Here is a 16,218-nt window from a genome sequence, read left to right on the forward strand (position 1 = left end):
TGCTAAAAAGACAATTTTGACCTTTTCATGACCTTGACCTTGACCTTTGACCCGATCACTCCTAAAATCTAATGAAATGGTCTTCGGATAATAACCAATCATCCCACCAAATTTGCTGCGATTCAGTTCAATACTTTTGGAGTTATGTGAATAAGAAACAAACAAACAAACACACATATTCACTAATAAATAAATCAATACACAGCGATCAAAACGTAACCTTCGCAACAAAGTTTGCGAAGGTAAATATAGTTGGGGAGTGAATCAAACCCAGAATAGAGTATAGTTGGGGAGGGAATCAAACCCAGAGCATATTGTAATTGGGTAGTGAATCAACCCAGAAAAGGCAGCCCAAAGGTACAGATGTGAAGCTGAACTTGAGGTATTGGCTTGCCATGAATGTTATATGTACGGCATCATCAGACTCAGACTTGCTATGCTGGTTGTTTGTACAATCATCATTCTAGATTAATTTTTTTAACGATTTTGGTCATACTTATTGGATGTATTTTTGATATATCCCTCCCTGTCTCACAAAGGCTTTGGCCTGCGCTTAGGCAGTCAGATTTACATTAAGGATGTTTCGTCTCATGGGCTGGCTGCTCAAGATGGCAAACTACACGAGGGGGATATCATCCTGAAGGTGTGAAACACAATCCTACAAGACACACAAGAGCATACAACATAATATGATCTTTGCTTTGAGAATCGGAAATCTACAAAATATGCTTTGACAGGTAGAGGCTACATGGCCCATCATGCAATGTGTTGTATCTAGAATCATCACACACTCACTTTATCCATAACATTACACATCACAATTTATTAATTAGTTTTCCTTTAATTTTTTCCATCTCAATGTGAAATACAAATATATATTTATCAAAATTCATAAATGCGAGAAGTTGAATTCCACTTCTCATCCTTAGGTTGAAATAAAGAAAAAAGTGTGACTTCTATATTTACAAAAAAAAGAAGAAAAAAAAGATTGTTGAAGTAGAAGAGAATTGCAAAAATTGAAAAAGTAGAAGAGAATTGAAAACCAGAAGTGATACAATATTTGATGGATAGACTAAAGCAACTTTGAAAAGCGACACAAATAAAAATAATGTAAAGCTAAAAATAGAAACATTTACTATATTAACATTATAGTCAATAAAATATAGAAATTAAATAAATAAGAAAATAAATAATACTAAGAAGAACGGTGCTCGGTAGAGTGCCTACCTCCACCATGCTGAACAGTTTATACATTTTGTATCCAACTGATAGGTCGGATCTACATCCAGACCTTAACCCAAATCTAATCATCTTGTTCTTGTCACTGGCCCAACTCGTCTACCCAGTTTTGTCATAATCCGTCCACAAATTTTTGAGATATCCTGCTATGTCGTCATATTTGCATTAAAAATAGCCCATCCTAGTTGTACACGCATTAAACAGATTGCTCGCATGTCGTGCATCTTAAATCTTTTCTAATGAATGACATATCCCTATTGTGACGTGATGTTCGAAAATTATTTATAAAATTTGATAAATCATTGATTCCCTCTGCCATCGCTGTCTCCTGAAATTAGCAAATCTGCCCCTTGCCTGCAGTTTGATGATTAATAAATAGAATTTCTTAATTTCTTTCACAGTCTTTCTTGGTTACAAAGCTCGATGGAAAGGCTCTGGCTTAACTGATCATTATAAAAAATAAAGATTGTTCAGTTAAGAGGTTTAAATTATCATATAAAGACGATGTAGGAAATATGTTTCATTCATATATCAATGATTGACTTGGTATGTGAGGCAATTGACCTACTTACTACCTATCCGTCAAAGAAAGCTTTTCAAATCCAATGTGACTGTCTTCTTGTGACTGAGCTTATGAGATTTAAACAGATTTATCACTAGAACGGCCACTTGGTAGAGCGCATACCTCCACCAGGCTGATTAGTTTACATTTTTTTTATCCCACTGATAGGTTAGATCTGGATTTGGACCTGAACTATAATTTAATCGGCTTGTTCTTGTCACCTTACCAACTCATCCACTAAGTTTCAACTGAATCCGTCCATAACATTTTCAGATATCCTGCAAAATGTCGTTTTAGGCCCCATCTTTCAGTGGTGAAAAAAATCACTTAAAAAATTCTCAGGCTCAGATCCGGATTTAGATCTTCAGCAAAATCTGATCATTTCGGCCATGTTACATACCCAAGCACTCCACCAAATTTCATCTGAATCCGGTGGTTGGATGATTGGTGGTTGAATGATTGGTGGTTGAATTCAGTCACCTCATATGCAAATGCTCTTCAAATTTAAAGTCAATCTGATTCAAATTGATTATTTTAGAAATCACACCTAAGTTGTTGACCTTTGGCCTATGTTGACTTTTTAGTCTAGGTTGACCCCAAAACTAATTGGCTTGTTGACTTCAGTGACCTGAAATATAACTTCTCTTTAAATTTCAAGTCAATCGGATGAAAATTGAGGATTTTAGAAATCTCACCAGAGTTGTTGACCTTTGGCCGATGTTGACCTCAAAAATAATTGGTGGTTGAATTCAGTGACCTAAAATATAAATCCTGTTCAAATTTCAAGTCAATTGGATGAAAATTGAGGATTTTAGAAATCTTTCAAATTTGTTGACCTTTGGCCGATGTTGAACTTTTGACCTTAAAAAAACAATAGGTTTCTTGCTTAAGAAAAACTCTACCATGTGGTGAAGTTTCATGAAGATCGGTTTAAAATTGTGACCTGTAGGTGACAAACATTTTTTTTTTAAACAGAATAACACACGCAACCAAACCAATATACTTGGAAAAATCTTCGATTTTCGCAAGTAACAAACAGACAGACAGACAGACGGGTGAAAAGATAACCTTCATCCACCTTCGGTGGTGGACGTAAATATCAGATCTAGAGTAGAGTCTCATGAGCTGGAAAACTTTATAAAATGGCAGAAGAATCAGCAGTTAAACGAAAGGAACTTTGCAGCAACTTTTGCAATATCACACTCTTTGTAATAATATGTTGTTATTTGCCAATGACGCAGGCATACTTAATATCTTCCAGTTGTTGAGCACATATACCTTTTAATGAGCAGTTCCAAACACTTTGTTAATTAATTATGGAGCTCTGGGGCATATCACGATGAGTCGAGAAACGATCCCAGACGTCGCCACTAACTCGGGATATTCGAGTGAAGGTAGAAATAATCTGGAATCCTTTGAGTGTGCCGGTGGTAGCTCACCTCCTTTTTGCGAAAGACTCCATGCGATATTTAACGTCCACCAACGACCTTTGCTGGCAGACGGGTCCTTGGGTTCAACGCCCTATTGACGGCGCGTGCATTGACGCATCGCCCTGCGTGTGAAACACCATGAGGGTGATAGGTTATAGTTTGGTCGAGATTCAAACCCTGAACAGACAGCTCAGAGGCAAGTGTGTATACTTGTAGGCTCTCCTGCAAGCTGGCTTAATGCTATGTGCTCCATAAGTTTGAGATTTGAACTAATGAACCTCTGCTCAAAGCAACACCTTTCGACTAATGATGTATCCAATTATTATACATTGCTTTTTTTTGTTCTTCCAATTATCACTTCCCGCTCAGGAAATTCCATCTTTGATCAAAAGACAACAGAAATTGGTTATGATCTGAATGTGAACTTTTGTCTTGTAGTTTTATCATTTCCTCCTTTCTCCATTTGTTCCTTTGTACTCAGATAAATGGTACGGTTACGGAAAACATGTCACTGATGGATGCGCGACATCTGATCGAGCGCTCATTTGGGAAGCTGCAGCTCACCATACACAGAGAGAAGAGTAGAATTCTCACCAACCTTCCAGAACTCCAGGACTCCACACAAACATCTGACATGTCAGATGGGGATGGTAAAACAAAGGATTGTTACATATGCTTTCTACAGCACAATCAGTACGCAATGCTTGCCACCTCCAGGTTACATACAGTATGTAACTTGAAGGGCACTCTGTAAAGCACATACCTCCGCCACACAATGCCTGGTCCACGAGAACATATTAGGCCCAATACATTTTTGAAATATCTTGCTATAATATCGTTTTTGGCCACATCTCTCAATGGTGAAGAATCACTTTAAAAATTAAATAATTCCTGCATCCACATTCGGATTCAGATCTTCACCAAAATCCACCGACTTGGACATACAAATCCATGATCGGAGATGAGCGTGCACACCTCTTGGAAATCTTTCCAGCGATGTCATTCATAAACGTAGTACTGTATATCACACATTTACACAGATGCTGAATGTTACTACGACTACTACTACTACTACTACTACTATTATTCAAACATAGAAGGATCTTATGGAAACTGATTGGACTAATAGTCCAGGATTGTTTAACTGTATTTACCAGCAATTAATTATTTCCACCTCTGGGAGATTCTAAAGGTTACTGCACATTGTTCAATGACGTTGCTTGTTCAAAAGTTATCGGACAGAAATACTCACAAATTTCAAACACACCCCAACGTTTATTTTTCATTCAACAAGCTTGGATATAATAGGAGTATTTTCCTCCCAATTTATTGATACTTTTACTTGAAAAATAATGAAACATTAGCATTTCTTGGATTATTATGAGTATCTGGTCCCAATAACTTTCTGACCTCCCCTGTTACATTAAAACTCATTCAGGTGACGCCAACAAATTGTTTAAAAAGCGGTCATTCCTCGAGCAGACACACTTAAAGACTTGTGTTGATGCTTCTCAAACATGAAAATTCTCCGTGTTTGTCTTCCATTGTCACAGACGTTACCGAGGTCCCATCTATGACGTCTGAAGCCCCATCAGGCCAAAGCAGTCCATCACCTTCCTGTCATCATTTTGGCTCCAAGAAATGCTTAAATATGAGCAGAGGCAGTTCAAGGTGTACCAGGTTTGTGAAAAGTGGAAATTGTTAAAAGCAAACATAATAGGTCACATAAATAATTGTATCAAGAAGCAAAACATGCTTTGTTATGGCATTGATTTCAGCTATTCATTCTACATGACAGGTCAGAGATAATTCACCAGTTGTGATTTATTTTTTGCAGAACTTCAATGAGGGATCACAAGTCAGAGATCATGTGTGAAATTCCACCCATCGGTAAGAGAGGTTCAAATATTCCAATGTACTGCTGTTGCAATGCTGATTGTGCTGCAATCTCTTTCAAAGGGTGGAGGAGCTCCGAGTGACCCAAGGGCCTTCCATATCTGGCATGCCTAACTGCGTCCGTGGACGTACTCCTGCAGTTGGGTTTGCCGTTTCTAAGTGGTTGATGGCAGGATTTTCATTCTGGCAACCGTAAAATACTTCATTCCGCAACATATACTAACATGAATCAAACCCAGAAAAACCTTCTCTATGGGAGTAACTCATGTGCAGCCGCCCTTTGCATTGCAGCTCACTGGATGACGGGACTGGCGCAAAGCCTTTGGGACCCCCAGTCTCTGATTATAGAGAGAAAACTATGGGTTAACCCTGCTGTGTCGGGTTGTGGTGGTGATTGTCAGTGTGGTGCTGAGGTGTTGTCCACCAGGCGGTGGTCTCCTCAGTTAAATCTGAGGTGGTCCTCTTGGGTAGATGCCTGGAATGTCCTCGTTCTAAGAGGATGATCACCTTTCTCTGTTGTTATCTCAGCTCCAGCATCTGAACATCAGTTGTGCAGCACTTTCTGACGTTTGGAGACTGGATAGTGGTGAGATCATGGTAGGTGGCTACACCTACTATTAGTCGGGTTACTCTGATGGTTAGCATTCCCAGGTTCCTGCAGTTGTATCCAACAAGCTGACTGCGATGGTAGTTGAGGTAACACCGGGTCAACGAGCGTATTGTGAGACCAAAGATTCGTCACTCTTCAGGTGTCATTTTCCTGGTTTTCATTTTATGCTCTGAGGCAAGTGATCTGACTGAGAAGGACACATTCAATGCCACACTCGAGTTTGAGGTTGATCAGTGCCCAATGTGAGATACTCTTTTGGTCTTGGGGCATTTTATTGCATCGACTGGCACTGATATGAGGATGGTTATGAGACATGTGTTGGTTCCCATGAGTAGGGTAAGAATACTGATTCTGGCTCACTTTTCCCCATGTAAATGAATGGGGGATTTTCAGCGATTTATATTTTTTTTCCCTAAAAATAAATCCCCTTTTTATCCCAAGGTATATTTATTTGTCTCCCCTTTTAACTTGGAGGTTGAACCTCATTGAATTGAACACCTGGGGGTTGAACAGCTCACTCATTGAACCTATAAAGATTTGTTCATTCTCAAATTCCTTCAATAGTTTAATTTTCTTTGCACAATAATCCCCATCTAAAATATTGACAAACAAAACATTTGAATCTTTATATTTTTTAAGATACCCCATTTGTGCCATTACGAAATGATAAACTTCTCTTAATGCTCTTGTTTGACCACCTCCTGAGCCACATATCATTTTGAGATTATAGTAAATTGTTTTTTCATTGTTCAATTGATAACCATCAAAGTTTTCAGTCCATTCAAGGATATTCATTTTTTCTTTACATCCTCTAACTTACTAGTTTTTAAATTAATTCGCTTATTTGTTTTATTTACCTTTGTTTTAGTTATTTTTTCAATAAGACTTATTTGATATTTTTCACATTCATTATGTTTTCCATTTATATACCAAGACTGAGATTTTCTCCACTCTTTAGTTTGATTAATACTTGGTTTAACCATTTATATATTGTGAAAAAACCAGGCGGTAGCCCTTAAAAACCCTAACCCATCTTCCCATCGTTAAAACATAATCTATTTTATACACTCTATCATACAATATCCATATGGAACACAATCTATTCCATTATCTAAAATAAATCTCTTATCATCAAAGGCTCCTAATGCCTTTTTATTTACTTCTTCACTATATATGTTATGTTTATAACTTCTTATTGTATTCATTTTCCTATATTCTTCTTTCTTATTCATCAAACAATTATAATAATTTCTAAAAGTTATTGATTTCTTTATTACATATTTCTTTATTCCCTTTAACCTCTTATCAATCTGTTCACCATACTTATAAGCATATGCCTTTGCTCTCAATCCAATAAACTCACTCATTACTTTTCCACCCAACTCATCCTTAAACTTACCAATAACCTTTTCATTCTTTTTGGAAAATAACTCACTCTTCTTGCTGAAATTACTTGTATCATATACTCCAATATTTTTCTTCATATCTTCATAAACATCATCAGTTTTTATATCTAGGATAAAACTATCAGTATCCATATACAACAATGAAACATTTTCACCATACTCTTTCTTTAAGTCATTATACAAATAATCATACATCAATATCTTTGATAAATCAAGAACTGCTGTTCCAATATAAATTGGTTTATCCATTACAATACTTTCCTTTTTCATATGAATTGCAGAAAAGTTCTCTGAAAAAACCTCTTCTCTCTCAAAACTTGGTTTATTTATCAATCTCGAAGCTTCTTTCCAAGATGTTGCGAATCTAATGTTTTGCCTGTTTCTAACATTTTCCATAGTCTTTCCAAATACAGCATTATTCATTAATTTATAAAAGTCCCCTTCAAATTTTACTTTTGTATTTGCTCTCATATCTGTATTGAATTGAATATACTTTTTCACCCAAGGACTTTGTTTAAATTTTAAAACTCTATGAATTTTAGCTACTCTCAATCCTTCTCTCAAAAACTGTTTTAAGCTTCTCTGATGCAAAACATATCCCTCTTTATCATAGAATGTTGTTAATAACTTTTCTGTTGATTTACCTTTAATATTAAAACTTTTATGATAATCACTTAACCATTCTTTCTTTGGAGTTTCTTTCTCACATGCAAAAGGAAGATCTTTATGCTTATTATGAAGATCACTCGGGTACCTCAAATCAACTTCAAAATAATAACCTTCTTCTTCGTCATTCAATTCCTCTTGAGAAGAAATAACAATATTCATCAAAGCCTTTTCATAATTCTTTTCTTCCACCCACTCTAATTTACCATAAGGTAGAGATTGAGACATTGCCCATCCATACAAATTATTAGCATCAAAATACATCAAATAATTACTATCTTTTTCACTATCATAATTTGGGAGATATTTATTATTTGCTTTAGCATATCTTTTTGAACATACTTGTGATATTCCACCTCTCTTGGACTTCTCAATCATCAAAAGCATATCCACATCACTGATTAAATCTATATCTTGTTTTGTCATTTTCAACATTGCACTCCAAGCTAAACCAGGAGCTGTGAAATAGTGGGCAGGATCTAATCCATAACAATTTTATTATGACAGAGTGATCTAAAAGCTTCAAACACATCAGCTAACAATAAAACATCTGTTTTTAGATATAAATCGTGATATTCTCCAAGGTTCTTTATCTTAAATATTTTCCATATTTCTTGTGCGTGTTTATATTCCTTATCACTTATCTCTTCTTCATAAAGGTTATTATAGAAACTTTCTTTTGAAGGAAGTTGTGTTTCTTTAAATCTCATAAATGAATCCATATAATCATAAGGATAAATTCCCTTACTTGTAAGAATTTTCTCTTTACTTTGAATTTCATTCCTTGTTTGAATTTCCTCTCTCGTAAGAATTCCTTCTTTAATCAGAATTTCATCTTTAATCTGAATTTCCTCTTTAGTGAGAATTTCCTCTTTTTGGAAAGAATGAATTAAGATTTGGAAAAGAGTCTGTGGAGCTTAGATTTGATGCGAGGTAGGCTAGTGGTGTTCCCATAAACTTGTAAGAATCTAAAAACCTAATACGAGTTAAAGGTTTTGTGAATATCATTTTTGAAAATGAAATATACTTTTGACTTGTGTTTGTTATAGCAGAAATATTCCCTGGTGTTTTTGAAAGTTCATTTATAAATAGATGTGTATCATAGTTGGCGCTGTTGTGAAGAAAGACTGGAATAAAAGAAGGTAATTTATAATTAAGATTACAACAGGAATGAGCGGGACCTCTATATTTACCAGTAAGATGACAATGGTCTCTAACTTTAGACTCCTTAATTTTCCCCTCACAAATATGACAGATATTGTTCATTCTAAATTCTAATTTTTCTTCTTTGGTTAATTTCATCGGTTCATTTGTTTCTTTCATTAATTTAGTGAGTCTTATACAATCCTTTTCTAATCGTTTTACAAACTCTTGTGAAGCATTTTTTCCACGATAATGTTCAAGTTTGTTATACTTTTCTCCAACAGATGATTTGATATAATAACAAAAACCACAAGGAATATGTTTTTGATATTTATTTGTATATGGTTCTTTTGGATTAGGAGAAGCAGTATTTATCTTTTTAAGGATACATTCAAAATCAGCGTATATCACAAATGGGTGCATGATAGATTTATTATAATCTTCAAAATAAATCTTTTCACCAGGTTTAGGCATTGTAATTACAGCTGATTTATGATTACTACAATATTTTGAATGTTGTTCTAATCGTTCTTTTGTATGAAATGAATTAAGACATCGCTTACAAGGATATATTTTGTTTGCTGTTCTGAATACCTGAGAAGAGATTAATCTTGATAAATTATTGATGTATGTGTAATGTGAATTCTTTCCAACACTAAAATATAAAAGGTCAATGTGTGTTTCTTCATTTTTATAGTTGTTTGAAATTTTTAATATTTGAATTTTGTTTGTATCCGTTAATCCATATACATTAATAGAAAGATTATTCTTTTTCTCAAATTTAGGAATATCTGTTAATGGCATTGGGAATTTAAAATCTTTAATGTCCAAGGTATTCTCATATTTCATATATTGTTTTACTCTTTCTGAATTACATTTTGGTGGATGTAAGTGAGCAAGAACAGACCAGAGAAAACATTTATTATCATTGTTCTTAATATTAACAACTGCCTTCTTTAGTTTTATTTCTTTTGGTAATTCAATATAAGAAGAAGCTTTAAGAGGGTTTGATTTTAGAATGTGTATATCTAAAAAGATGATTTTTTTAATATTGAATCCACTTCCTACCACTGTATTATCAACATCCTCCTCTTGTCTTGATAGTTCTTCATAAACCCCACTATTCAAAAAATCTTGAAATGATGTTATAAAATGAAGATCTGTTCTCATATAAGGAGTTTGTTCTTCATCTTGTCTTTTCATATTCATTTTCACTCCCATATAAAACTTTAAAGTTTTTATTTCTTTTAATGTCTTTTTAATAAATTTTTCAACATCGGGTTTCACTATTTCAATTGATTCAGCTATTGATGATGGACTGGGTTCTCCAAATTGAAAAATCCTTATTTTTATATGCCCTTTAAATGCCTCATCAGTGTTTTTAATATAATAGTCTCCCTTTACTTTAAACTCATTTTTCTTGTGTTTTTGTGATTGAAGATGTTGATTATAACTACTCTTCAAAACATCCTTTGAACAGATATCACAATGTTTTCTTTCCAACTCAAGAGGAGATATTTGATGAAATAGATTAAATGTGTGTTTGTTGGTTCGGAGGTGTTTTCTATAATGTTTATATTCGTGATTACAAACATCGCAGTACGTTGTATTCACCATATTTATAGAATAAAACTTTGCTTAAACTAAAATTTTCTTGATGAAAATTTCGTTTAATTTATAGGTGAATCTGTGCTTAAAAACATTTTATCCTCCAACTTTTTCACTTAATAAATACAATGTTTCAAGACACAAAAGACAAGTTTCAATCAATCTCTTCATCTGTTAAAGATACTGAGAAATATGTCAAGGATGTAAAATTGAACAAAGATAAATATAACAACTATTGGATAAAAACTATTATGGTAAATAATATGAGTTCTTCAATTTCCTTCAGTGGAAGGGCTTTTAGTATACCTGGTAGAACATCAATTAAAGTATCTCTAACAAAAGTTTCTCCTCTCCTTCTAGTAATATATTCAAAACTAGAAAAAGCAATGAAACAAGAAAAGTATCAAAGAACAAAAACCTTATGGATGAAGCTTTAGAAAGAAAAGATAAGACCATCTGTAATATGCAAGGAGAAATTTGTATTTTTTTCAACAACCCTAAAGATGTAAATCTTGATGAAATAAAGGATGTTAATATATCAGGTGAAATGACATTTTCGTTCAATAGTAGTTAACGATAATTTTAAAATTACCTTTAATATAAAAAATGTTGTCGTTGAATCTGATAATGAAAAAAAGTATATCGATATCGATGGTAATATACAACTGAAAGTATAGATGAATTTCAGTTTAAGTAAAGTTTTACTTTATAAATATGCTAGACTTTCCTGATTCTCCATATGACAAATTTGAGAATTGTCCTGCGTGTGAAAGACAGGGATTAAACACAGAGTCAAAAGCCTATAAACAATGTATATTCTGTGATTATCTTCTAATTAATGATAATAAAAAATATAAAAAGGAAAATAATTCTTTTAGATTTACACCAAAAATGAATTACTTTACAAGATTGATTAGAGAAATGAATGTAAAGTATGAGGATGATAACACACCTTTCCTTACAAGGGAAGAAACTGAACGTATAAGAGAAATGTTCAAAGGATTGTTGTTGTATATTATTCATGGATGTAATTTTCAGGGAAATATCAACACAAGATATTGTATAAATAAAATAATGGATTATCTTGAAATTAAACCTGAACTTAGGATAAAATATAGAGTTTCTAAAAAAGCCAATAATAAATTAAATAACCTGTTTTTCAAATATATAAATGAATGATTTTTTACCTATTTGGGAAAATAAGATAAAATTTAACAACCATAAAAATCTCCCAAATTCATTAAGATGTCTCATAGTTGGTTCAAGTGGATGTGGAAAAACCTGCTTACTTTTAAAAATGCTCCTCACTCCCAACTTTTTAGATTATGATAATTTAATAATTTTCACAAAGTCGAGTTTTCAACCAGAGTATCAACTACTCTCACAAGGTTTTAATGCTGGTCTTCAAAAAGAAGATATAATAGGTTTATTTAAACGTCAAAAAAACCTAAATGATTATAACATTGAAGATATAATTCAACTATTTTGTGATACACAGAGATGTAAAAGAAATCAAATCTTATAACTTGTATTCTTAGTGATAATACGGATGATATACCGTCTCCCCAAGATTTGGATAAATCAAAAAAGAACCTCGTTATCTTTGATGATTGTGTTAATGAGAGAAACCAAACGGTAATGGACAGCTACTACACAAGAGGGAGACATTCTTCTTGTAATTGTATTTATCTTAGTCAATCGTACTTTCAACTTCCTCGTCGTTCCATCAGAAACAATGCTAATACTTTTATTTTATTCAAGTTAAATTCAATAGATATCAATAATTTTTGGAGAGATAATTGTTCTACATTATGTAGTAAAAAGAAATTTGAGGATTATATGAAGCACACGACTGAAAAATATAAATATATTGTTGTGAAACAAGATGAGATATTAAGGGATATATTTTTTGTTTTATAAACAATTACATATATAAATGACAACTATTATTATAAATCTTGTGGGTAAATCTGCTTCTGGAAAAAACTTTCATAAATCAAGGTTCTTGTGTAGTACAAATGAGAATATTGTAAATTTACTTAAAAAACACCCCGTGATACGCATTGTATCAACAACAACTAGAGCAATAAGACCTGGAGAAGTAAAAGGTGAAGATTATCACTATATTTCAGTGGAGGAACATATGCGATTGAGGAATGAAGGACAAATATTTGAGGAGGTTTCTCTTGGTACAACAAAATATTCACATTGTAAGAGTGAGTTAAAGAAACTAAAATCTGGTGGTGTTGGGATATTAGAAACTAATCCAGAAGGAACGAGACAAATTATTAAATATCTGAGCGGAGTGAAGATTTTATCATTCGGTTTTGATGTTGATGAAGAAACTCAACACAAACGTATGAAAAGCAGAGATGCAAGGATTAGTGAAGAAGAAATTACAACTCGCATTAATGTTAATAAAGAATTTGATGAAATATTTAAAGAAAAGGATTTATTTGAACACATCTACTTGAATGATGAAGAAAAGGAAAATTTCCCTGTTGATCTTTACAATTCATTAAATGATATTTTACAATAAATAAATGGATACAAAAGAAAGAGCAAGAAGATTTAAGGAACATCAAGAGTTGGTTTCAAAAGTTGTAAAACAACAGGAAGACATAAAGAAGAAACGCAGACAGAAACTAACGGGCGAAGAAGCATTTGAAAAAAAACAAGAGAAATTTTTTAAACCACTTTTAAAAACTTCCCAAGAAAAAATGAAAGATGTTTCCACAGTTCCCACAGTAGAATATACTCCTAGAAAGCTTCAAATGTTAAAAGATTTCAGTCAAATGACGGAGGAAGAATTAGAGCATATTGGAGAATTAGAACATGATGAAGGTTTATTTCAACAACTGGAAGAGATTAATCAACCCCCTGATTATATTGTGAATGCTGTTCAAAACAATGAATATTCAGCGGATTCAAAAACCAAAGCAGGACTCATTCCAACAGAACAACCAGCAATATTTCATCTTGTTCAAGAAAAGGTATTGATATTTAATGATGAATTAAGGTTCTTAAGTTCTGCTCAACCCCTGTTAAACTAACTCCGAGATTAATGTTTCTTCTCACAAAAGATGGAAGACAAGGTTCAACTGTGAGGGATGAATCAAAGTATATTGATAAACCATTGGATATGGAAAATAATGATGATAGAGTATATATTGATTTGCTGAACACTCTAAATTATAAGGTTATTCTTTCTGGTAAAAGTAGGAAGAATGAGAAGGAGAAACACATTATTCAGGCTTTAAGTATCCTTGGTTCAGGTATTAGTTTTCTTCCAAATGACCCATCGCAATTAGTTAATAGACTGTTATTGTTGTTCGGCAGTAAGAAGGCTGGAAATAACAATTGTTTTAATGAAGCATCAGCCATTTTAGACCAGTTGATGAACATGAAAATAATTAATAAATCTCAATATAAAGACATTTTATCTCATATTAAATAAGATGAGAAGCACAATCCTGAGTTTTAATTTCACAACAAGCGACCACACATCTTCATTCCCATACCCACTACAACTTGACACAACAAAAGAATATGAGGCATCTTTATTGTCCATGGAGACTTATAATACCTTATTTAATATAACCGAGAAAAATGACAAGTTTAGTTATAATCCGGGAAGTGGATACAAAACGATAACAGTCTCACCCGGAGCATACGAGATTTCTCAAATATCTTCCGAAATTGCTCGTCTTATGAAAGAACAGGGTGATGAACCAAAAAATATTGTTATAAACATTCAAAAACATACTTCAAAATCAACGATTAAAGTTAAAAATAACTACAAGGTTGATTTCACAATTGATAATTCATTTAGAGAGTTATTAGGTTTCTCCTCAAAAAGATTGAAACTAATGGGACGTTTTACAGTGATAATGTCATTCAAATATCCTCAGGAATAAATTCGGTGTTAATTCACTGTGATTTGATTGATGGTGCTTATAATGATGGATTAAAAACAAATACAATATTTTCATTCAGCGCATACTCAACCCCAATTGGTTATAAATTCAATATGGAGCCTAAAAATTTGGTTTATCTACCTGTGTCAGGAAAAACCATACACAGAGTAAATTTTAGGATAACCGACCAAGATAATCGTGTGATCTCTTTTAATGGAGAAGTTATATCCATCAGAATTCACCTACGTGAAGTTTTTCAATAAATAAATACGATGGTTATTGTGAGGAAGCACGAGTTGGGAAAATATAAAATAATTACAGGGGATGGGATGTTCCTTTCCCCGTACTACAAGGGTGAAGGTATGTATCTTGGTAGAGGATACTATAAACCTAAGAGACAAAGGGGTGTCGGACATCAATTTAGAGGAGATGGGATAATTGATACTCTCATGGGTATTGGTTCAACTATTCTTAAACATAAAGACCTAATTGGTTCAACTGCTTCTGCTGTGGGAAATGTAGCAGGTGCTGTAAAGAGTATAAAAGATGCTCAGAAAGAATCTCATAAATTACAAGCAATAAAAAGAAATTAAGAAAGGTAAAACTCAGTTGTCCCCCAAGAACGACAGAAAATAATTCAAATACTTGGATCAGGGTTTCAAAAGTTTTAACATCTTTTTTCCTAAATAAATACAAGTATGGAAGCAATTGATAGTATCTATGATTTGGATGATACTATTATTATCTCAAACTCCACTAAAAAAGAAGATTACTTCAAGGTAAATGCAATAACTGGAACAGACTGGAATACAAATGGTACAAAAAGTTTTGAAATAAATAATCAACAAACCTATTTGAATCTCTCCGAAAGTTTCTTGTTGTGTAAATTTCAATTCACTAAGGCTGGGAATAACACAAACGCTACACTTGTAAATGATTTCTTCTGGAAAATGTTTGATAGTGTGCGATTGTATATTGGAACACAAGAAGTTGAAGCGGTTGATTATGTCTCTGCTGTATCTGAAATGATGAAATTTACACTCTATACATTCAGTGATAGAATGGGAAAGGGGTCTGTCGAAGGTTTTATTCCTGATATGTCAACGGAAACAAACACAGACCCTGGGTATACTCAAAGGAAAGGAATGTATAATGATGATACAAAAGCAGAAAATAGTTTTACTGTGGCAGTTCCTCTTAAAGGTATATTTGGATTTTGTGATTATGATAAAGTTCTGTATGGTCTTAAAATTAGATTTCAACTACAAAGGAATGATAATGAAAATAGATTGCTTTTTGGTGTTGGTAATGCTTTTGGTGATCAGAATAAATTTGTAATTGAGGAGATGAGTTGGTATATCAGTGAATATACTCCTAATCTTAAAACAGAAGAGATGTTGAATCGAAGACTTAACTCAAAGAGACCACTCAGTGTATCATACCTCAAAAGAAGATGTCAACACGTTAAACTCAATCAAACTACTTACACGTGGAATTTGGGTGTTCTGGAAGGAAAGCCACATATCTGTGGATGATTTTTAAAAAGCCAGATGGTGATACTGCGACTGATAAGAATAATGCATTGAGTGATAATGCTAAGGTGAAACAACTTCGCGTTTCTCTAGATGGAACATTTTATCCACGAGATAGATTGGAAATTAATTGGGAAAAAAATGATTTTGCTGAAGCATACAAGTCTTACCAAAAGGTGTGTGAAAGTAATGGAAATAAAGAACCTATT

The 16,218-nt window shown here is 33.3% G+C and overlaps 1 protein-coding gene across 14 annotated transcripts in view; it reads left to right on the forward strand.

Annotated features, from left to right (window-relative positions):
- The window catches only part of LOC147030897 (tight junction protein 2-like), a 222,419-nt gene that overhangs the window by 103,146 nt on the left and 103,055 nt on the right, over nt 1–16,218 (forward strand). For all 14 annotated transcript variants that reach the window (XM_085875438.1, XM_085875440.1, XM_085875442.1 and 11 more), the window contains 4 exons: nt 540–643; nt 3,713–3,881; nt 4,785–4,911; nt 5,069–5,121. In XM_085875438.1, the coding sequence (XP_085731564.1) occupies nt 540–643; nt 3,713–3,881; nt 4,785–4,911; nt 5,069–5,121 (453 nt within the window). The remainder of the gene's footprint in view (nt 1–539; nt 644–3,712; nt 3,882–4,784; nt 4,912–5,068; nt 5,122–16,218) is intronic.

Source organism: Eptatretus burgeri, chromosome 3 (assembly GCF_056783735.1).
Source record: "Eptatretus burgeri isolate ZD-2024b chromosome 3, Ebu_testis_v1, whole genome shotgun sequence".
Taxonomy (NCBI): Eukaryota; Metazoa; Chordata; class Myxini; order Myxiniformes; family Myxinidae; genus Eptatretus; species Eptatretus burgeri.